Below are 24,302 nucleotides of genomic sequence, written 5' to 3' on the forward strand. Positions count from 1 at the left end.
TAACCTGTAGAATCATAGAATAGTTTGGGTTGGAAGGGACCTTAAAGATCACCCAGTTCCAACCCCCCTGTGATGGGCAGGGACATCCCACTGGCTCAGGCTGCCCAAAGCCCATCCAACCTGGCCTGGAACACCTCCAGGGATGGGGCAGCCACAGCTTCCCTGGGCAACCTGTGCCAGTGCCTCACCACTCTCGTCGTGAAGAAATTCTTCCTAATGTCCAGTCTAAATCTGCCCCTCTCCAGTTTATACCTGTTCCCCCTCGTCCTATCCCCACAAGCCTTTATGCATAGTCCCTCTGTAACTACAGAAATTAATATGCAATATTCAACCTCTTGGAAGTTTTCAAACATTTAATGTAAAATTAAATAATATGGCAATGTAGTCCGTTTTTCCTTTTAGTCTCCAATTTTCACACAAAAGCAACTTCTAATGGCCGTAATTTAGCCCTAAACCTTAAGTATCTTTAAGGCACAGGATATTTTGTCTTGGCAGGGTCAGAAACATTACTTTAAAATGATGTGATTTCAAGTTTTTTTTATAATAACCTGAGTTATTGATGATGAAGTAGACAAAAAATAAATGTAAAAAAACACTTGTGAGGATGACTTCTCACACTTTTAAATCTTTATCTGATACTTTCTGTTACCTTGGCTGCATGTGGTAAATTGTTTCTTGTTGCTAAAAGTTATGTTAAAGACTAAGTATTTTTTCAATCAATTCTGCAATCTTAAATTTGTTATACTGTGTTCTGAGTCCACAGAAGAAACAGGAAACCAGCAATATTATGGATAACAGTGAGAAATGGATCTTATATACGTATTTGACAAACTACATCCTGTATTGTATCATAGTGGAGTGTTTTTCATTAAGTCCAACGTCATCCAGAGAGATCCCAAAAGTTCTGTGGGTTATTCTTTCTTAAACTTTTGGCTCTTTTTGGATTTATTACAGTCACTAAGCAGCTTCATTTGATAATACCACAGAGAAGATCTGGAAAGTTGCTGTGCCAGAAGTCCTCCAGGAGAATGTGTGCTGCAGTCAGGACAGTAAAAGTCTTTTTTTTGACCTTTATTTGCATCTAAATTATCAATTTTGCCTTTGAGTCAAATTCCATCCACTGTGTGTTGGTGTTTCTGTACTTGGAAAGCTACCTTTTCCAGGGTTCCCACCTACGAATGCAAAAAGATTAATTCAAAGGCCAAGCAGTGGAATAAAGTTTTGTTCAGAATAACTGCTCATATTGAGAAGATTGAGTCCATAAAAGCACTCAGGAGAGCAGGACCTACATCAGTAAGTCACTGATGTACAACAGAAGAGGGAATTTTGAAGGTGTCCCACACTTTGCTATAATTGTGTCTTGTGGCTGAGGATGGCATTGCTGGTCTTAAGAAAATTGAGTGCAGTGATGTCAAAGGTATGGACTACGTTTGGCTGCCTAGTCTCTTGTTTAAAAGTGCAAGCTGCTGCCTAACTGCTTACCTGAAATGTTGGGAAAAAAACCCCCGAAACACTGCATACAAACTTAGCTGAGAAAGACAAAGATGGAAAAATAAATGCAGAAGGAGCAGCTTTGACGCTTTTTCATAACAGCTGTCAAATATGAGCATGTCTAAATGAATTCATAAGAAGGGGAGGGTATGCTAGACTGCAATCTAATAACTTTTTGTGGACCTTGAATTAGCGCTGGGCTCTGTAGCATGTGTTCTTTTGTCTTGCTCTCTACAATCTTTGCAAATGGCTTTAATTCATACTTTGTAACTCCTTAGTTTGCTTAGCACGGAAAGTTGTACCTTAATTTACATTAAATTAGGGGGAATGTTTCTAGAAGAAGGAAGCGTACATAATGGAGTAATGTTCGTTGTAATTTTTTCTGAAGAACACTTGTATAGGGCTTATGATAACGAACCCTGGTGTAAATAATCAGCTTGTAGCTTCTCAGTTGCATTCTCTTGCTAGAAATTTATTAGGGGGGGGGGGGAAAATCTGTACTGAAAGAGTGGTGAAGATTTAGCACAGGCTGTCCAGGGCAGTGGTGGAGAAAGGTCTCTTCTCCCAACCAACAAGTGATAGGAGGAGAGCAAATGGCCTCAGGTTGTGCCAGGGGAAGTTTAGGTTTGACATGAGAAGAAAATTCTTTACCAAAAGAATGGTGAAGCATTGGAACAGGCTGCCCTGGGAAGTGGTGGAGTCTCCATCCCTGGAGGTGTTCAGAAAGGGTGTAGAAGTGGCACTTCAGGGCGTGGTGGGGTTGGGCTGATGGTTGGACTGAATGAGCTTAGAAGTCTTTTCCAAAATGAGCCTGAAGCGAGGCAGGTGCAGTTTAGGTTAAACACAAATTCAAGACAGATAGTGTGTCAAAAGTGTGTGGTAAAACGTCTCTGCTAATTCCGACAGCGGCCTTTAATACCTTCTCACAGTGCTTCTTCAGCAGGAAACCAGAGTTTGTGTTATTTTGATCCTATCAACTGCTGTTAGGGGATACCAGAGGGACTCTTACCTCTTCTCGTCCCCCACTGAATTAAGGGCACTTCCGTTGTTCAACCTTCAGATTCACTGTTCTCTGCACAGGTCTTGCTAAAACGTGGCGCAGTTTGCTTTGCTGTTTTCGCACGTGCTGGGAAAGTGCATTGAGCCTTGGCATCATGTGACAAAATCAGAGATGTCTGTCCCAGTCGATTTGACAGCTAAGGAAATCTGGATCTGAAATGAATCCCTATCCTTCTCATTTCAGTCTCGGAGCTGTTGGGCACAGCTTGCCTTCTGGAGGATTTAGAGAAAGAAGTAACGTCCCGTCACCCTGCTTGGCCATCCTGGGCTGTGTCTAACCTGGGTACCCCCACAGACCTGATCCTGTCCCTCACCCATGGGTGGACATCATGCCTCATCTCCATGGAGATACCCAATGTCCCAGGCTGGGGCTGTCCTGGCCACCTGCTAGTTAGCGTGGGGCAACCTGGGCTGAAAGCCCCAAGGGGATCCCGTACAGCCTCTGGCTCACCTTTTGCCAATTCAGATTTATTTTCTGTTTCTCATTTAACCATTTGTTAAGAGGCAGTTATACCAAGGAGATCATTAGGTGCCCTGTTTCCTGAGCCAGAGTCTCTTGAGTGGTGCAGCTTCCAATCTCTTCACCCTCCAAGCAATGTCCTGGCACGAGTGTTTGAACCATTGAGATAGGAGTGTTACCATTGCAGCCAGCAGTTTTGAGTATTTTTCCACCAACTGGCAAGGTTAGGAATTATCGTATCTTTTGAATAGAAGAAAAGACACCATCCATCTTTTATATTTTTAGCATTCTTACACTGGATGTAAAATACACTGAGATTATTTTCAAGAACACCACTTTAAAATTCCTGTTCCCAAAGTTCACTTGATAACACTGCCAGAAGTGGAATCTGCTAAAGGAAGAGGACTAAACGAGATAAAAAGCTACTCATCTTTATTTGCATTAGGCATTTCAGAAAGTGCAGCAGCTGTAGAAGAATCAGAGGGAAAAGCATGTGCTGCTTCAAAGGCATCACAACATGCAGCTTTGTTTGCCTAATCTTTTTTGTTCACTGAAGATGGTAGGAACGGTGGGAAGGGAGGCCTTGGGACAACCTGTCTTGTTCCACTGATGTCATTGGATGCTTGAGAGCAGTTCTGTTTTAGAGTCATTTTGCAGACACGATAGGTCACAAGCTGTCTATAAAACAGTTTTTTTTTAACTGGAGTTCATCTTCATTTGTATGTTGAGTTGACTTCCAAACTGTCATGCTAGTAAGGAAACACCATATATGAGTTCAACTTAATTGCATAAATAAATTAATGATTTTTAATGTTAACTTTCCTGTTTTCAGAAGTGGTGCACAAAATTTCTCTTGATAACAAAACAATGGGAGTACTACTTCTTGGATGGTATTTTGTTTTCTCCTCATATGCAGTTCCTAGTCAAAGAAGTCTAACTCAGGATTAGTTATTAGGATGCATCCCTACTCTTATTTTGCATTAGATAATATATTTAAAATTGCAGGATGTTTGTGTCCTGAAGGAATCTTGTGTTTTAAAAGCAAGAAGTATCAAATCAAAATTAAATACCCAAATCTGTAGACAGGATCATACCAGACTAGTCCTATCGAGATTTTAATTGTTAAAGGAGATCCCTTTCACTCATTAAATTTAGAAGATAAATGCATATGCTTAGATATTTTTGGTCACAGATCTCAGTTTTCTGTTTGACGAGGTATCAATGCTGAACACCCTCTAACAATCTTGGGTTTATATGTAAGTAATGTAACTACCATGCTTTATGTACTTCATAGATATAACATTTTTTACAGAAATTTCTCAGTTTTAGAAGAAAAGACCTTTTTTTTTTTTTTTCCCCACTTCGTTTTGGCAAATCAAAAAATTAATTAGGTTCTGTTAAATGTTAGGTGCTTTCAAGTCCTGATGCAACTGAAGTGGGAATCAAATCAAACTTTTCAGTTCAATATGACCCACCGGACGCTGAGCACTCGGCTATCCCAAGCTGTTTTATTTACGTTCCTCTTTGAGATCTCTGTAGAGTTAAACCAGTCCTGGAGGAACACTGGGAACTGCTAAGGGTTGTAGGTACTGTAGTGAGATTTATGCACATGAGATGCTTTGTGGGATGAAGGCAACACCTCCAGGTAACAGAAGAAAAAGAGAGTGAAATGTCCAACCAAAGTTGCAGCCAGTGGCATAAAGCTGCATTGCCCCCACCTCTTGTTTTCTTGCGTAGTGCGGGGGGCTTTGCCAGAACCAGGACAACAACCCTCCGATTCTTATTACCCTGGTCTTCAAGTCTTAATAACTAAATAACTTTTAAATACCTCTCAACTTTCTCTTGTTACTTCCCTCCTATATTTTACTGGGAAATATAGGAAAATTGTATTTTGTGAAGTGTTTTAGTGCCATTACATTTTCTAAGCACTTATTTAACATAGAGCATAGTGAGAATTGTTGTTTCTTTTCTTTGAGTTCAAAGGATATGTAGATCCTAATATCCTTGGCTTAGGAACGCGGTTTTCTTGCACATCCATGTGCAGCATATGGCCATCATAAATGTATGGGGTTTGTTTTTTTCATCCTGGAGGCGCACAAAGTGTTGGAGAGACAGAGTCCATTCATCCCCATATTCGTTGTCTTTTTATCCCTAGTACCACTGTGCTGTGTTTCTGTTAATTGGTGTTATCGAGGATATAATTAGTGTCTCTCTGTTGGTCCAAAGGAGTTGGAGGAGGGTATCCTTCCTGCTCCGCTGGGGGAAGGGGACCACCTGCCCTGTGCTGATGGGAGATGGGTAAAAGGATGCAGACATACACATAGTAAACCACAGATAACTGGTATTTATTGTGCCCACTGTAAATGGTGAACCGTTTCCTGATGTGTAGCAAGGCAGTGGGATTTTTTTACTTATGTTTTTCGATTGGCACAATTTTTTAAGTTGCTTTTTTTTTTTTTTTTATTTAATGGGCTGTGCCGAGAGTGATCTGTATTTGTTATATACACTGCAAATTCACCCCTGAAATCTCTTTTGCTTCTTCCTACTAACTGCAAGAGACCAGATCTGCCAAAGCTGAGATTTTCCCACTTATAAGGGAGCTTTCAGTTACCGTCTGTGATTTCTGTCCTTCGTTGAGGAGTCAGTGCCTCAAAGAAGGTGAAAGCATATTGTGCTTGAGCACGGAGCATCCTAGGGGATATTTCCCTTGAGGACTGTTACAAGCTGTCAGAGGTTAGCACAGACTCAAGGCTCCAACACATGCAGCAAGGGGCTTTAAATTGTTTCCTAAAGAGTTCTGCCTCCTTCAGTCCCTGTGTAGATTACTCATATAATCTGCACAAATTATGATTTGTCATCTAAATGAGCTAAACCTTTCAGACCTCGAAATGTTCTTTGCAATGCTAAAAATCTCAGAGGCTTTATGTTGTGAAATTCTGTTTGTTGGGGTTTTTATCATTCAGAACCCTATCTAAGAGATAAACAAAAGAGATCCTAAAAATTCCCTGAACTTCCTCAAAAATCCCTGTACTTGATATTTCGGAGATAAGGGGACACGCAGTGATTGCGGCTGGGGTAGTATCCCAAAGGGAGCAATCACGGCATCCTTATCCTCTCCCTACCATCCTCTACTGCACGGTTTTAGACTTCTGGGCTGGAAGAACAATTTCTCTGATCTAATGCAGCTGTAAATAAGTTACATTTATGTGCTGTTTTATCAATATCTAAAATTAAAATGAATATAAATACTGGTGCCTATTGCTCTTGATATGACTCCTTATATGATATTCATGAGGCAACTGAAAATTTTATGATACTTTTTTAATATTTGCAAGGTTTAATTTTAGCATCTACGAAACACTTGTATTTGGGGAAATAATCCTCTATGACCCATTGATTCCCTTTTTAATTGCACTAATCATTTCTCGATGATTTTAATTCTCCTAAATACATTGATGATAATGCACTAAAAGTCTGCAAAACGGACTCCTGTATGGAGTGGTGCCATTAGCTTTGAAATGGAGATGCAGTCTAGAACTTTCTTTGCCTTGTTGTAGGTATACAACGATATATTAAGATATTTTCTGTGTATTTTTTTAGGTCCTGAGGAAGCAGATTTCAAGTGCAACCCAAATTATGTTAGCTGCATCGGTACAAAGAAATGCATTCACTTGTCCCGGCTCTGCAATGGTGTTTATGACTGTTCTGATGGCTATGATGAAGGAGTACATTGCCGGGGTAAGTAAATTTGCTGAGGAAAAAAATGCTTTTACATTAAGTCATCTGCTATATTTTTTGTTGAGTTCAAGGAACACCGTAACTTTCTTAGTCTTGGGAAGACATATGAAACAAAAAGGGATTGATAGAGGCATATTTTAATGCATGGTTCAAGTAATTGAAACAAATAGTTTGTGTGAGGCAAATGCAAGTGAAAAGGCCATCCAAGTTTTCAGACTTTAATAGTTACTAACCTTGTATGATGGGAATCTGAGTTTTTGGATACTATGAGACGTTAACATGGCAGTTTTTTCAGTCAATAGACTTAACTTGGCAAATGATGGTTGACGATCCTCAACAGGTCTCGTGTTCAAATCCAGAAACTCAGGGGCAGGTCTTGGGACTCCTGCTGCAATCTGATGTGACAATATCTGGTAAAGAATACAATTAGTGGTATAGTTCAGGAGGTGAAATTAGAATTTAAAAGTTCATGTGTACAGATTTCCAGAAATGTCACAGTAAAATCTAAGCACACCCCAAAAATAAGCCAAGAGGGGAAAGAATAAAATAAAATAAGAAAAAAAAAAAAAGTCAGCTGGAATTAATCAGTATAATACTGCTGACTCCACAAAACTACTGATAGTTTTTTTTTATATTACCAGGTGAGGATACAGACTGTCATAAAATATATGACAGTTCTTATTCACAGTGATGGGAATCATTTCTTTCCTTGAAGGCTCTGCTTTGGTATAGTCCTTTTTCAGTGAGCATTTCACAAAATCAAAACTTGTGTCAGCAGATTGATTTTAGCACTGGTCTCAGCATCCAAGAAAACCCCAAAGTTAAAATGGCCAAAGCAGTATTTGGCCCATGCTGAAACTTTCTGAAGTTGCAAATGAATGTTTCTCAGAGAACAATATTGGCCCATTAAGCACTGCTTAATTCATGTATTTGTATATATCACTCTGGATTAAATGGCGGAGGATTAAAAACTTCTATTGTTGAATAATTATTTTATTGTAATTATCTTTATTTTTATTATAGTTTAACTCTTTGAATCAGAGATTAATGGAACCTTAAGAAAAATAGACTAAAAATAAAATCCTTTGTTAAGTATAAACTAAATATGGTTCGTACATGTAGCCTGTACTTTGGAATGTGATTGCACATAAAATACCTAATCTTTATTCATGCCCTTTTAATTTATGCTCAAATACACCTTGTAAGGTTCATGTTGATTCCCACTCCTTTCTTTACGATCCTATACGAATATGAAAACTTCCCAGTGGTAAAATTAATGTCTGCTCTAAAAAAATTGCCATGGAACTTAGTAAAATATACAGAGCAAACATTTGTTTTAAACCATAAAGAACACGTAGATAATGAAGTTCTTTTAGATTATATTTTATTAAGAATTTAAAGATTTCTCCCAGTACCTCATCTAATAAATGGTTAATGACTCATTAATATTGATTTTTGTAGCTGTTACTGTTTGGACTTGCTTATTGGAGGCAGTTCTTGAAATTAATGCACATCTTTCTATCAACAAAGGCAAAGAATATAGGAAACAGTAATTTTATATTATGATCATGCAGTTTGATACTAACAACTGCCAGTAATATGTCATTATGATACATTCCTGTATATTAGGTATCTGGTATGAATGTGGTATAGTACAAATTATTCTCTGTGTGTGTGTGTCTGTATGTATATATATATATATATATGTCAGAACAATGCATGAGTAACCACTGAGTCAGTCTTTTGCACTTTCTACGTCCTGAATATCCATTTCATATTTAGATCATCTGTATGGCCAAAAGCTGTAAAGTTGCTTCAGAAACCTGTCCAAATACTTAGCTTTTTCTTGATGTTAGTACCAAAAATGGCTAAGTATGTTCCTCTTGATTCCTGTGCAACTTTTGATGGATCAAGAGGATCGTATTGGTTTTAAATATTTAATTGCAAGCAACTCAGTTGGTCGCAGAGCTGATTGTGTTAAAATAACTTATTGGTAGAAACACTGCTCATGCTGTGTAAATAAGTCATGGTCTGTGCACAGGGTGTGTGACTGTGGCAAAGACTATTTCAGAGTAAAAATCATAACTCGACCTGTGAAAACTTCTAATAATGCTCAAGAACTAATGGAGTATAAGCATTCAGTAACTGGAATTATTCTGATTTCATCTCTAAGTTTAATGTTTTTGTCTTAAGTCATTATATTATGATCTTTGAGAGATATACCGAGGCCTGAACCTTTCCCCGACAAGTAAAAAATATGATTGTATCTGCGGTATGAAATGGTAATCTATGTGAAATTTCAAGGAAATTGTAGTAAATACAATGACATTCCTGTCTCATCATCTTTTATTTCAGGCACATATGCGTTTTTGCTGGTGAATGTAATGCATAAATTCAGGAGGGGTTGTGGCAATATGAAATAGGAAAAAAAAAAAAAAGTTATGTATGGTTGTTCCACGTTATGCGTTTCAATGTCGTTCAGAGGAGAAGGGGTGTGTAGTTCGCTGAAAAATGAAACTCACAGCATATAATAGTGATAAGACAACTGTATTTGGTCATTTTTGGTTCTTTGATATTTTTTTACTAAAGAATGCTTTAGAGAGACTGAGTAAGAAAGGGATCAAAGTATATACACTATCCCCTCCTGTGAAGTGTAGGTTGGGGCTGGGGCTGTTCATCTCTTTGCGCTGCATCAGATAATTTCATCATGATCCAGTCCTGCTGAATGGAGGAGCTGGAGCCCATCAGCTGTTTGTAGGCTTGATAAAGCTCGGATAGAATTCACCAATGACAAAACTAGACCCAATCTTGAGCAGAAGAATGATGCGAAGCTACTCTGGACAATTGAGCTTCTTTCTGTAATACAACTCTTCAGGTTTCTTTTGAGAACCAGGTCTTTATTTCAGTTGCGTTTTCAGCCACTTTTAAAGCTCAGTCATGCAATGAACTGCAAATTCTTCTCCCACAGAGGAATCAGCGAAATATTGCAACATGGACTATTTGACTCTAGGTTTTTCCTTCCCATGATTCACCTTATTTCCATATCAGTGAGCTCTTGATGAGCTCACATTGCCGGTACGGGGCTGGGGCTGGCTGTGCTCAGTTAAAGCAGGTATCGCATGATGACAGCTTGCTCCAGCCCCTGATTTTGCAGTCTTCTGCAGGTTAAAATACGTCATTTATTTTGCTGAAGACTTTAGGAGCAGCTTAGATAAATATCCGTCACGGATTAGATGGAGTAACCTGGCCTTGAGTAGGTAAAGGATTAGATATATCCTTAAGATAATTTCTAGACAATCCCGTTCCCATGAATCTTGGAAAAGGGTTTTTATAGGGCTGCAGAGGTGATCTGCGCAGTTTTGTAGATCAGAACTTTATAGATATGTATAGGGCAAAAAATTGAAGGTGATGGGGCAAAATTAGGTTTTGACCTGTCGCTGAGTTAGAGCTGAAGAAAACTAAAACTTTTACAGAATATAGAGATGTCCCTTTTCACTTAACTAACTTATCCCTTCAGATATTATTAATAGATGCGGGAATGGTTATGCTAAAATTCTTGATATTCCAGCCAGAAAATACTAAATAAATACTTAAAAAAAAAATGCTTACAAAAACTCTGCATGCCTTTGGCTTATGCCAATTTATCACTAAATGAAACATTTTTGCAACAATTACCGAGAGGCAAACCCAAAATGGTATTTAGAGGCCTAGGTAAGAGTTCAGTGAAGGCACCGATTACACGCGGATGCTCTGACTTTAAAGTTGAAGTGTATTTTATATTATTCTGCAGTATCCATTGCTTTTCAATGGACTGTGTTGTGTTAGGCAGTGGGAATTCTGCAGCAAGTTTGTCCATCCTGCTTGACAAGATGAAACAGTAAACAGTGTTAGTAATCTGACTGTACACTTCTCCAGTGAACACGTTCACTAGAAAGTATATTGAGATCTCATTAAATACTCTTCTGTCACAGCCTTGACATGGATTGTGCTCTGTATGACTTTGGGATGAGAGTAGGTGAGCCAAGGCTCTGTGAATGGGAAAGCAAGAGTGCTGTAGGCATTCCCTGGATGTCTACTTGCACAAAACCCCTAAATTGTGGACAGTTGAGCTGGTTCTTGAGGATGCTTTCTCTCATTCTAGTCACTGATTAGCTACTGATAGTATCTGACCAGTGTCCTAGCTCTGTGACGTGCAGGAGCTCAGTGAAGCTGAAGACACTGCTCTTCCTGGTCCTGAATCAGGGCATCCTTGGAAGATGGAGTTGAATGAAAAATGTGACTGCACATTTCCCATCTGAATTGCTGATTATTCAAATTGCTTATACCATCTCCTATGGAAATTAGTCATATAGCAAGACTGCAGCATCCATTAACCTCTTTGCTATCTGTAGAGTCACCATCGATAACGAAATTGTGTGCAAGTCCACCTGTCTGCCTGCCCGGCACCGTTGACAAGATGAGCCTGGGCATACGGCAGAGATCTGCATTACCTTTGGGAGACTAAGTATCTTATAAAAATAACTTCAAATATTTGTTTGATATATTAATTACATGTAACCCCGTGTATTTTAGTAGGTTCATTAAGATTAAAAATATCCAAGCAATATCACAGAGGTTACATGAGATACTTCCTTCTGCAATTCAAATTGAAATTTTGACTGACCATAACAGATCTCGTAGATTCCTTCCAAGTTTTTAAGATTATTCGAATCTTTATTAACTGTGGTCTAAACCATAATCTCTAGTGCATAAAATATACAAGGGCAAACTCTGAATCATTTAGTATTAAAAAACTGCAGTACACACATGCAGAAGATTTGGCCGAATAATTGCTGTGTTTGTAGCAGCCTATAATTAGGGTATTATTTTTCTGTTTAGGCCTTTTGAATGAATTGCTATCGTAAGACAAAGATAAATGCTGCTGTCATTGCATCATGGTTCAGTTCTGGCACTTCTACAGCTGGAACGCTGGGAATGTTTAAGAGGGGAAAATACAAATTTCAGAATTTTACGGAAACTTCGGGACTTTTGAGATTGAGGAAAAACTATAAAAATGAATGTTACAGAGCTCCTTTTTTTTTTTTCTTTCCTTTTTTCATGAAGTTGTGTTACCAGGTAACAAAGAAAATCTAAATTAGTGTAGAATTATAAATATTCCCACTATTTTCTCATGAGACTGTTTCTAGAAGTAGCACACACCTGCAAATGAAATCCATATAAAGTAATTGAATTTATTCTGACAAGCTTAAAATCAGTCATTCTTTAAGACTGTGATATACAAAGTGTCACATCAGGTTACCGAATCCTGGAACCTCCAGGAAATCTCTCAGCACTCCTGGTGTACCACTGGGGCTCCTGAAACCATCAGGTAATGTTCAAAGCGATTCCCTCTGCAACTGCTCTGCATTCTGCATCAAGCTTTTTACTTTTGGATATAAGACAGAAAAGAGAAAAAAACTGTAGGCACTAAAATAAGGCGATCGTAGGTATTTTTGCTTCGGAACACGACTGCTAGTAAATAACTACATTTGTCTGGGTGAAGGCTTACTTTGGATTTTTTTTTGCCTTTATTGTATCTTCTCATTTCACCACCCAAATATCCAATTTCTTTTATATTACTCTCTTTCCAATCTTTTTGCCTTAATAGAGCATGATGTGGCTCATTGAAATTAGCCAAGGTCATTTAGTCTATTCTGCTGTCAAGACAAAGAAGTCACGGGCTTGGTGATTTAATAACTTTCTATCACAAAATCCTATTGCAGCGAAGCAAATTAAAGGTGGCTGGCAGGGGGATAGAGCAGTGGAAGATGTTTCAGCGATGTAATTTCATCCCATCTTTTATGGGCTGTTGCTTAAGAGATTTTTTTAGGCCAGGATACACAAATGAATACCATTGTTAAGGTATCAGCATTGTCTGTGTGGCAAAGTAAATGTAGAACTTGAATGTTTGACCATATATGATAAAAATATACGATAACAGACCATTATGTGGTACAATTTGTTTAGAGTACTGTAATCTTGTCCATTTAAGAAGTAATGTATGTCTTGTCTGCTCCCAATGAGTGTTTCCATTTCAACATGCAGTATTCATTTTCCTGAGAGAAAATGATAGGTAATGTTTCTTACGGGCAAAGTCAAGTGTTTGTCAGTTCTGCCGCCGCCTTAGTACTAATATTGATCAGTTTTCCCATTTAGCACAGATATTAAATATATATACTTTCTTCAGGGTCATGAAAAACGTGTTTATAGTGGGAAATGCAGTTTTGAATGGTTGCACCATGGAGTTGTTTTTAATCTTCCTTATAAATGAGAGGAGTAGAGATTATAACTCCAGGATTCCTGTTTTCCTATGATCCCTTTGCCTAATAAAATGCACAAATTGTAACAGACACACTCCTGTGTCGTGTTGTGAACAAGATCATGGTGGTTAAGAGGGCCAGGAGCTCGTGATGGTAGATAACTGGCTCGTGTTCAGGGCTACAAAAACCTGATGAAAACAGCTCCAGTCAGAATGGTAGCGGACTGGGATGGAATGATCTGAGAAAGCTTTGTCCTACATTCCAGAGATTTAAGTTTAATGGTATTTATTGTTGCCTGCTGTTGTTGTTGGTTGCTGTGTCTGTTTTGAGGCTGCCCTCTACTGAGAAAACAAAAATTAAGCACTTACTATAAGCTTCCCTCTTGCAACTAATAAAATTCTTTAAGTAACTATCTTGGGTAAGAAATGCAAGATGATTTTTGTATAAATAAATTTTAAAGTAGTTTTACGATCATAAATACTCTGGGCATAATCTCTGTATCAAGAGTTTCAGATGTATTCATATGGCAAAAATCCTGACACTCATAAACTCACCCCGCAAGCAGGAATTGTAGCAGCTGCCCGGGTCCCATTAGGTCACATCACAGAGTATATCTTAACTGCATTTTTGATGTATTGACATCGAAGAGAGCTTTTTAATGAGGAGAAACTCGGGGCTGACACCAAATGCTTATGAAACACTGGTAACCTTGAGGCATAGGGAGAACAAGAGCACGAGGTTTGTTTTCAGCTATTGTCATCAATAGTCAGGCTGTGGGGGTAACTTGTATTTTCTGAAATCTTATTTAGAAGGAATAATGTTTGGATTTTTTTTCTTTTTCTGAGTATAAAGCAACTTTTAAATTTAGATCGATAGGATAAGAATTAAATTAATTCTTCTTACATTAACTAGTAGTAAAATTATATCCAATGAGGAAAAACACATCTGAAGCACTTGTCTGTCAATGAAATGTGTGATTATTAAATATTGTGGCTTCTTATTCCATTGATATTATTTACATATTCATTGCTCATACCAGCAGAGTTTTAAAATAATTGGCTGTCCGGTTGTTTGGAGTGAGGAAGAAAATTAAGTGAAAGGCACATGCGCTGAAAAACATGGGTTTGCTCCTACTAAAACTATTCATAAATTTGACCTAAATTTTCTGAATGGTATCAAATTGAAGATGGAAAAGAAGAAAGAAAAGAGCAAATTCCAGGGCTAACATCACATAATTTGTCAGAAGTGCAGTTGTCAGTTTTCTGCCCCAGGAGTCCTCAGCCAAGCTAAATTATGAAACTTTGTTTCAAGTTCTTTCACTCCCTGCCTGAGGGGATTTGGCTTCCCGGCTTCTTATCTTTCCAAGGTGAATAAACAAATGAACACACTCGAACATGCTCTGCATGGTGGGTGCTTTTGCTCCTCGTGGTGCTTTTCTTTGTGGAATAAACAGTTAAACATTTATTATTGTAAATACTTGAAGCTCCAGGAGTGTTCATTTGAATTCTCATGGCCAGGAGTAAATTCCGGTCTCCTTACTTGTTCCCATCTCAACAATTATTTGGTTTTGTTAACCAAAGTGGGTAAATTCTGGAAGTTGGGTAAGTGTGGAATACATATTCCTCTACACAAGATCCAGCTGCCTAGCCATGTAAATATGCTATACACTGTATTCTGCCTTTCCATACAGTAAAATCTTTGGCTGAAAAAAGAGAACTATTATTTTTTCTCTTGGACAAGAACTTTAATTTCTTACCAGATCCCACTTCTTACATTTTCCAATTTTAAGCTGGTGAAACTATAATCAAAAAATCCTTAAGTCATTTTCAAATCATGTAATATAGTTTAAAACTTAAAAGTTACTATCATTTCTTAAACTATGATAAACAAGTCAAAATGTCACCAGCGATCTTAAGTGAGATTGATAATACTCAGTCGTGTGAAGATCGCTTTGACACTTTGAGAAATAACTTTTGGGCTTCCACTCCGAAGGAAGAACATGCACAAAGCATACAAAACCTGATTTCCAGACCTCATTATATGCTCCTTGGAAGATTTCAATCATCTTTTCTCCACAAATATCTGTGTCAAGAAAGCGTAACTAAGTCTTTAGCTCACAGGTGTAACACTTTTAATTAGAGTTATCTGTTAAATCTACAGGTTAAATAATTGTGAAAGAGTTAAAAATTGTGAAAAGAGAAGAAAAAAAAGTACAACAGTAAATGACAAATAAAAATAAACACTGAAAGCAATCAAAAACTGGGAAAATAGACCAGTCAGTAACAAGGTTCACTGTAATCTGTTCTAAATATTCTAGGAAAATGTTACATCTGGAGAAATATGAGCCATATTAAAATTCTGGATGCAACCATGATTTAGTCTGTGCAAAACAATAATGTTTTCTGGTGTGCAACTATTGAATGCGACTGCTACAGGGGTGCTGGCTGCTCTCTGAGTGTTTCTTTTGACCTGTAGGATTGGTAGAACATATTCTATAAGATCAAACTTTCTAACACTACATTTATCATCTTTCTAAAATACTTTTTTATCTATCCATTCAGTCTTAAAATCTATTTACATATAGCAAAAAAAATAAAAATACTGTTTGGAAGATAAGACACCTTATACATGTGATGAATTAATGGAACAATTGACCGTTGTCAGCCCTCCGATTTTCTCAAAGGAATTGATGACCACTAAGATTATATAGTAAGAGGAATTAGCAGCAGACCAGATTATGATTCCAAAAATAGGTTTATGCAATGCACAATGACAGTTTTCTAACCCCTTTATGATGCAGTTTGATTTCCACGCTTGTATGAGGTTCCAGATGAGCTCATGTTAAGTTCCTACAGCCAAATCAGCCAGAGAGAAAATGTCTGTGCTTGGAGATAAAGGACTCATTTATAGTAATTTAAGCCCCATGTCTTTGCCCTGCTATAGAAGGTCAGAATCCTTGCTCATTAAGAACTATGTATGGTCTTTTCAACAAATGCACTTTTTAATTACCGACAGGCAATTCAGCACAATTTGTTGCTGTCTAAAGTACTTTTTATTTTCTAATGTTCTTGCATATTTGATAGCCTTTTTCAAAGTTAAGCATCAGATGTAGGACCTGGCACTTGTTTAATTGACTTTTTTCCTCTCTTTTAATGATGTGCATCTCTAGAATGTAGTAGAAGTGAATCAAGCTACACACGGCAAAAAAACTCTTGGTATCAGACACATAGAGTTAAAACACAGCTATAAAGGTGATGAGATCCAGCTGAAGCCTGCTCAAACCCAGAGGATCTTTTTAGACTGGTGACCCTGGAGCTGTGACCTATGTACTTTTCTCAAAGGGGATATATAAGAGAGAAAAAGCCCTCTGCTGAAGGACAAGAGCTGTCAGTGTCTTTGCCTCCTTTTTCTGGGAGTCTGGAATACATTCTACCTCTTCAGAAGCTATTCCCTGCAGGGTATTTTTTTCATGATTTTAGGGTAAAGCTCTTTACTTGCAGTAGCAATCTCAATCTGTTTATTAATTTTAAACATGATAAGAATGTACTGCCATTGCACACTGCCCCAGTGTTATTCTAAGATGATTTCAACAGCTGTCCCACGATAATAGCTTGTTCCCTGGATTGGTTGCATTGTCATTTTTGTAGTCATTTTCTTAGTTGCATGCTTTGTTATTGACTCTTACGATTTATTTATTAAAAACAAACATCTTCACTTAATGAACATCCAGATCTTGATTTACTTGCTAAACTAAATTCCTGAACAAAAATAAAAACAATCTGAAGTCACATTTTATGTTCTATTTTAAAGTATTTATGGTAGAGCAGTTCCATCTGGGATCAAGACATCATTATTTCGGAGGTGACGTAGACTTATGAATAGGTCACGGTTCTGAAATCACCAAATTTTTAGTTGTCTTTTAGAAAATCTGAGGCTTTTTTCCTTCATTGAAAGACAGTGACGTGATAGAAGAATGGCATGAAACATTTGCGTGCAGGTGATTTTTAGGTATAAGGATTGATTTCTACAGGAAAGCCATGAATATAGTTTTAAATTCTCAAACTAATGGCACACAGTGGCATCAGGAGGATAAAACAGGATGGGAATAAGTTCTGTTCCGCAAATTGTTACATAAAATGTGCACTGTTACATAAACCCAAAACTGTTCTGACATCCTGAGTGGTCCCATTTAAGGTAGGTTGTAATTAAAAATACTTTTTCGAAATGCAACCGTTCTACTTTCTGCCATGAACCGACACTAATATTTTATGGTAAAAAATAATCAGAGACTTACTTAAAAATTCAAGTAGATGCAACGCAGGCGACATACTTCTGCTTTCTGCTAAACTTGAATGCCTTGTGATGTGTAAAAATGCAAAGTGCTAAACCAGCCCTTTAGGAAAACCTGAGCTTGCTTCCTGCCCTTACCGTGGGAGCTGGATACTCTGATTTTATGAGAAGAGAACACAAACCCCAAACAAATTTCATATTGTTCATAATGTCTGGTATTAGAGGAAAGCATAAAACACAGTGATCTTCAAGCTGTAATTTCCCCCTCTTGAGCTTAATGGAAAAGTGCTTTAAATAGCAACATCCCTTTTAGTGACATGATGTGGATTACTTTTCAGATGAGGTAAAATGGGGATCACAGATGCTGCTTCTCCTACTGAAAAGGTTACTGGTTTCTGCATATGTGTCCTATTTGGGTTTACAGAGGAGAACTAGATGAAAGACAAAAAAAATGCTCTTACGTGATCCTTCAAGAAAATAGGCTTTCTACTACTTGAAAACTCTTCGTTTTGAAGTCCATCAATACGTGGTTTCTTGATGTTCTCTTGAAAATGCTGTAAAGATAGGAATCATTCCAGTGATAAAACTATTACATTTACAGGACATAAAAGCTATCAAACATTTCCTGTTAAATATAGAAATTTGCAATCTCAGGATTCATATACCTTAAAAAGCCCCCATACATTTGATTTAATGAAAAATTGTTCTGTCTCTCGATGAACTTTTTTCCCTTCTGATCCCAAGGGCTTCTACAGCTGGGAGGAGCCATTTGAAAAGTGCCTGAGGTATTCTAAGACTCATGACAAAGTCAGAAAGAACCTTTGCTGCATAGCTAAGAATATTCCTAATACATATGGTGTATACTTAAACATGTACATAAATCATATGCAAGTTCCCAACTTGCAACAGGAGGGAGAAGCGGCGTGTGATGTCAATTCACATCGAGCTGTCCAACAGCTGTGTTGTGTTGAAGCCCAGCTCTGTAGATATCCGTGTCCACCCCAACGTGCTTATAAAAGGAACCGTAGCACTTTGAAAGTGTTTAGCCCTCCAGTTCTTCCATAAGGCAAGTCAGTCTGTAGGTCTTAATAAAGCCACTGTCAGTGTTCACAAAAGGATTGTCAGCTCTCTTCAATATATGGACTGTAAATGAAAGTAGAAATTGATGTTGGCTTGTGTTAGCACGAGTTACAATCATCTTCCGAGTTAAAAGTAATGTGAATGAAATACAATCCCTGTTAACAGATACATCTGCAGTACTCTGCTTCTGGCTTTAGCTGGGAAAGCGCTTCTCACATCTTTCCTTTTCTCCTAATGAAGACACAGCTGTGCATTTAGGGACTTGACAAAGTGTGTGATTAGGAGTTTTAGACTTCCAAAATAATTTATCTGCTTCAAAAAGAGTTATTATTAGCAACTTATTCTTAGTGAGATGTACTGTTGTCTCATGTTGTGGGCATTTTTGGTGGCAGAGGCGTGGAAAAGCTGTAGCAGTTTCATAAATCTTTGCATCTTCCAGGTTTTATGTGGTGTTTCAATTTGATTTTGTGGTCGAGATGAACAAGTCACAGACTCTGTGAAACCTGAAAACGTTTAGTTCAAATAGAAATTACTGAGGGGTCCTTTGGTGTTGTTTTTTGCGGTTCTTTTTGCCATTTCTTGTTCTCCGCCACAAGTTTGACTGCTTTTGGATTGCCATTACTGTCTCCTGTTCGACACGTTTTTGGGGCTCGCTGGGTGGTTGCTGTAAGTCAGAAATCTAAATTCTATTTTAACTCATTCTCTCACAGCTTTTACACATACCAGTGGGAGTTTCCTCATTGTCATACCCTACTCCCAAACATAGGAAAAGGTGAGTAGGCAGCAACAGACCTAATAGCTTTTTCCTTACCGGCTCTCCCATTGGTAGTGGTGTCTACATAGACACGGACTCTACTCATCCATCCCACGCTGATTCTGTGCAGAGAAGCTACTGTGCTGTGATCTTTAGCTGTAACACATGTTTTGTACTGATTTCCTCTTCAAGAGCTTGCCTTCCTGTGTGAAAGGGTTATTAATGCAGACAAGAAGTCTATTTGGCTATGTAAAATATATCAGAGATTTCCAAGGAGCTGACGATGCTGATGTTCAGCACTGTGAATTCTGCCATCAAATAGCTTGGACATAGAGATTGTAGTGCTAAACATATATTGGGATTGTATTTCATGGGTTAAGTGTAAGAGAGACTATTTTCTGTTCTAAACTGACCTGTTTTTTTGAAAAGATCATTTTTAATTTTAAAAGCTACTGTTCAGTCTTTCCCTCTGACTCTCTTCATACCTGAAAGCGTGACCAGAACTAAAGCTCGTGTATTTTTAATTCAAATATTTGGAAAACTATGATCAGAACAAACTTCAACATTAGTAATAAGATCATAATTAGGACTTTTTAGATTCTACTGCAGTTGTAGTATATGCGTTTCTAAAGACCTGATCACTTACGGATACCTAGTGGAAGTAGATTGGAGTGGAATTGGTGACTGGGATTCAGCCACTGGACTGAATCACAGCCTGAGTACTTACTCTGTTTCTACTTAGATGTTTCTCAGGTGAGCTACCAGTGAGAAGGCTCTCACATAGGTAGTTTTGGCAAAGTAAGTGGTTTTCTTGAGCATAGCCGATATGGATGTTTTTCTTTTGTGGTGATTTATTGCTAACTTTGTGGAGGAAGGTAATTGCACCTGAATGTTAAAAATTACTTTTTTTCTGGAGAAAACTTGTGTGTGGGTGAACATTAACATAGTAATTGATTTTGTTCTTTCTGAATAGATACTATCCAGCAAGCTGGGGAGTTCAAATAAAAACCTGATCTAAATGTTTTAAATTTTTTGTATACAAAAGACAAAAATATTTGCAAATTAAAAAGTCAAAGGTGAATTTTAAAAACAATATTAGCTTTTTAGCCATACAACACAGAAACTGCCATTTTCAATATGAAGAATATAGGCTTTGGGTTTGTTTGGTTGGTTGGTTAGTTGTTTTTTTTTTCCTGTAGTGATGTATTTTAAAGAAAGAGTTACAGAAACCTCCTGTGAATTCATGCTGTACGTAGAGATGTTTACTTTAGAGAAAGGTCAGAAAATATATTACTATATTATTATATAGGGATTAGAACCTAGAATTTTGGAAAAATATATTTTATTCATTGTTCAAAGATTTAGAAGAATCACTAGAAATTAAGATCTCACAAAACGTGAAGTATTTTAAGACTTTGAAGGTTCCCTGCATTTGGATCAGCAATGTCTTGTCGCTGTGATATCAGCATCAAAACTTTCCTGTGCTACTTGCATCCTGGTTGTGAAGGGAGTGGAGGTGATGCTGAGATGCTGGAGACATGTGGGTCCAGGCTGGAAAATGCCCAAGGAGGAGGAAGAGAGCAGCACTGTGCTACCTCAATTCACAGAATTCAAACCGGGATTCTTCTTCCCGGAGCATCGTTATTCTTCCTGAGGTGTCCTCTCCTTGTTTGTTCTTGACAGACCATTCAGTGGACAGGAAATATCCACTGATGCTGATATATGAGCATAGAAACGTTTGAGAGCACTACCTGAAATAAATAGCCACACCATTGTAAAGAAGCTTACAAATTCTTTTTATCTCAGTCCACATATGCTATTTTTAAAGAGATGTGTGTCACCAGCTGCAATGTAATTTACTTTTAGAATATAGTGCTAAAATTTCTCTGGGCTCCTCAGAGACTCATCTAAAGATGCATGTTTCCAGGAAAAAAAAAGAGATACAAAATCAGAAACGCCGCAGGATAAAGCTTTGGTTACTGTTTTGAAATTAATTGGAATTCATAACATTTATTCGTATTTCTTGTCAAAATGGCTTTAAAAATAAAATCTGTCTTAAAAATTGTAGGCACTTGATCTCTCTAAAGAAATTGGGATATGTATTGATGATCTGGAAAGACGCAAAAAGGTCTAATTAGTCTGTATGAAATGGAGTCCTTGGCACATTAGACAATCACCTCTCATAGTGATCATCAGATTTCTGTCATTCATTATTTCCCGTCCTGTTTCTCTACATAACTGATTTGTCAAAGACTGGAAGTTTTCTAGGACAGAGAAAACTCTGACTTGATAGAGAAAAGCTTCTCTCTAGCTTGAACTCCTGGGTGTTAAGGTAGTAATTATTACTTTGTTATAACTATAACTAATCAGTCCAGACACAATTATCTCATGCATAAAAATGCATATAAGTGAAAAACCCAGTTGGTTATTACATGGAGAAAGGATCAATGAGCCTGTACGCTGCTGTAATACAAATTCAAACAACGTGACTTCTGTATTCAGAACACTCAACAGGCCTTTCTAACGTAAACATGTGCTAACAAGAGTAGAGCAAATGTTGCCTGCTGTGCCTCAGTCAAAAAAACAAAAGAGTTTATATGAAGTTGATTGATTTGCAAAGTAAATGAAAGTTTGAGGGGGAAAACAGCACAAAATTGTAGCAGCGCTTCACGTTTAAGTAAGAAGGATCGCAAGTTAAGGAAGAGATTTTAGAGGGATAGTTCAAAGGTTTGCTTTTTCTCCTTCCTTTAACAGTTTGTGTAATAAGAATCAATGACTGTTTGCTTTTTAAGTTCTCATAATCTCTTCATGGAATGAAAATTTCATAATGTGTTTACCTGGAACAGTGAAATGCTTTGTGGGTTTATATTGATGAAGATCTGTAGCCTATTTAGAGTGGTGATTTGTTCTCCTTTTAATCCATCCATCTCTCATCAGCGACAGAAGGTGACTGTTCTCTTTCTAGTAATAAAGTTAACTTCGAAAAGGAGATATCAGTAAGTAGAAGATAGCAATTTTCATCTTTTGAATATCGCCACAAACTCATTTTTTATTGATAGGTGCCAAAACAGGTTGCAATCATTTCACCTGGCTTTGAAGCAGTGATAGCTTTTCTTTAAGCACATTAAATCCACACTGGTGACTTAAAGAAGCCAGCAATCACCAAGTGGCTGTTGTTACTCATAGAGGCAAAATGATGAAATTCATAACTTCAAGATTTAGGTATTTTAATCATTGACTGGAATACTTAAATCTCTTAATCATTTTGTTGTTGCATGACTAATGTTCTATTGTTGGGCTTGACTTGCCAGTGCATTCATTTATTTCTAGTTATTTTGTCACTGAATTATAATTCCATTATTCTCTGACTTTGTTTGTCCTTTGTTCGTGCAATTGCAATTTAAAGGTGGTCGAAACTATTTGAAGAAAAGAAAAAAAATAACAATCCAAACTTTTGTTTTGCAATGAAACTGCACAGAACATAAATCTTAGTTAGGTTTGGCTGATTTTCTGCTGTTGTTGCAACTGTGACTTTTGGCGAGGGACCAAACACAATGAGACTGCCAACATGGAGAGGTACCTGCACAGGCAGGTGAACTAGAGCAGAGTGAACCAGACATCTCCAACACGTTTGTCGGTCCATCATAAATTAGTATAAACTGCAGCATAGGGACTGAAATTGTGTTTTGCATTGTTTTAAAGCTAATGAGCCAGCTATGTTCTCTCTAGATATGCATATTTTTATATTTCTGTTATTGCTTCAGAAGTTATTTACAGCAAAATGAATTGGCTTTTATTTAACTGCAAAATATCTGCAGCACCTTTCCTCTTCTACTTTGATGCCATAGATCAAATGTACAAAAATACTGTTATTTTAGAGTATTCCATGCATTGAAAAACTAATCTAATAGAGTAGTTATTCACGGGGGGAAAGGAACATATTTGTGCCCTAGTTGTCAGTGCGTAGGGAAGAGCTGATGCAGCATTTTGAAAACAAGAATTTTGTGCACTCCAAAATGTTAGAATTCTAATCTTCCCCGGAGTTCAAGGTTACTGGTATTTTGATATGATTTTCACCTGCTATTCATATTTTACGCTATTATGGATCCAGAGTGCTGAAAAGCCGGTCTCAGAGGACTTCATCTTAGGTTGCAAATTAAATTTCATGAGCAGTTGTATATTAGCATGTGTATCCTAACCCAGGCCAAGCTAATCAGTCTTTCTACCTGTAACTAATATTATGATGATGGTAATTAGTAAGATAATGGATATCACATTTGTGTGATAAACTTTTCTTTGGGGTAATGGGACCGAGTAGAGGAAAAAAAAATAACAAAACCTTTCACTTCTGAGGGGCTTTGTATCCTTTAAATTGGAGTTGTATGAGAGATTAGACGAGAGAGACTGTCCTTCCCTGCTCTGATAGCCTCCGAGATAACACATTTTTATGATTACAGAATTCACCTGTTCACCGAGGTTAATAACTGTTTGAAACAGTGGCTTCTCGTTGGTTTGTATCCTGTACTGCGGGAGGCATGTTAATAAATGGTTGTGTCTAAGAGCTCTATCTGGGCTTAAAGGTTTATACAGAAGAGTCCAACCCCAACTGAAACAGCGAGTTTGTGCCTTTTTTACGTTGTGTGGTAATGTTCTCACTAACGATCAGGGCACTGACTGCATGCCTTAAAATCTCCCGCAGCTCCTCACCTTCGAATTGGATTCGGTTCTAAGCCTGTCGTGGAGGATGATTATTATTGTTGCTAGTTAACTGCCTTCTCCATCTGTGCATCAATTGAAGGGATATCCTCCCAAACGAAAACAAATCTGGCGGCTGCCTGCAAAATTCCAGCAGCTGTGTCCTATATAGGTACGGTTTTATGCGTGCTACTGCTGAGAGATCTGCAAAATACACCACCACTGAGAATATTGCCTTGCTCGGGGTGGATTGGGAATGTGATCTGTTAAAGAGAAAATTAACAGCACAATGAAAGAAGAATGTTTGCTTTCAACAGCTCTTCTTTTATCTTCTTTTCAGAGCTTGTTTGTGCTTTATCTCCTTCATGTTACTGCAGAAGTTCTGAATGTTGATGAGTCAATGCAGAACCTTAAGTACTTAGACTGGGAACTGTTT

The 24,302-nt window shown here is 37.7% G+C and overlaps 1 protein-coding gene across 1 annotated transcript in view; it reads left to right on the top strand.

Moving 5' to 3' along the window:
* Positions 1-24,302, top strand: part of LRP1B (LDL receptor related protein 1B) — a 722,645-nt gene that overhangs the window by 275,254 nt on the left and 423,089 nt on the right. Inside the window, exon 3 of the mRNA XM_054070318.1 lies at positions 6,611-6,748. Coding sequence (XP_053926293.1) covers positions 6,611-6,748 — 138 coding nt within the window. The remainder of the gene's footprint in view (positions 1-6,610; positions 6,749-24,302) is intronic.

This window comes from Cuculus canorus, chromosome 6 (genome assembly GCF_017976375.1).
Source record: "Cuculus canorus isolate bCucCan1 chromosome 6, bCucCan1.pri, whole genome shotgun sequence".
NCBI classification, from domain to species: domain Eukaryota; kingdom Metazoa; phylum Chordata; class Aves; order Cuculiformes; family Cuculidae; genus Cuculus; species Cuculus canorus.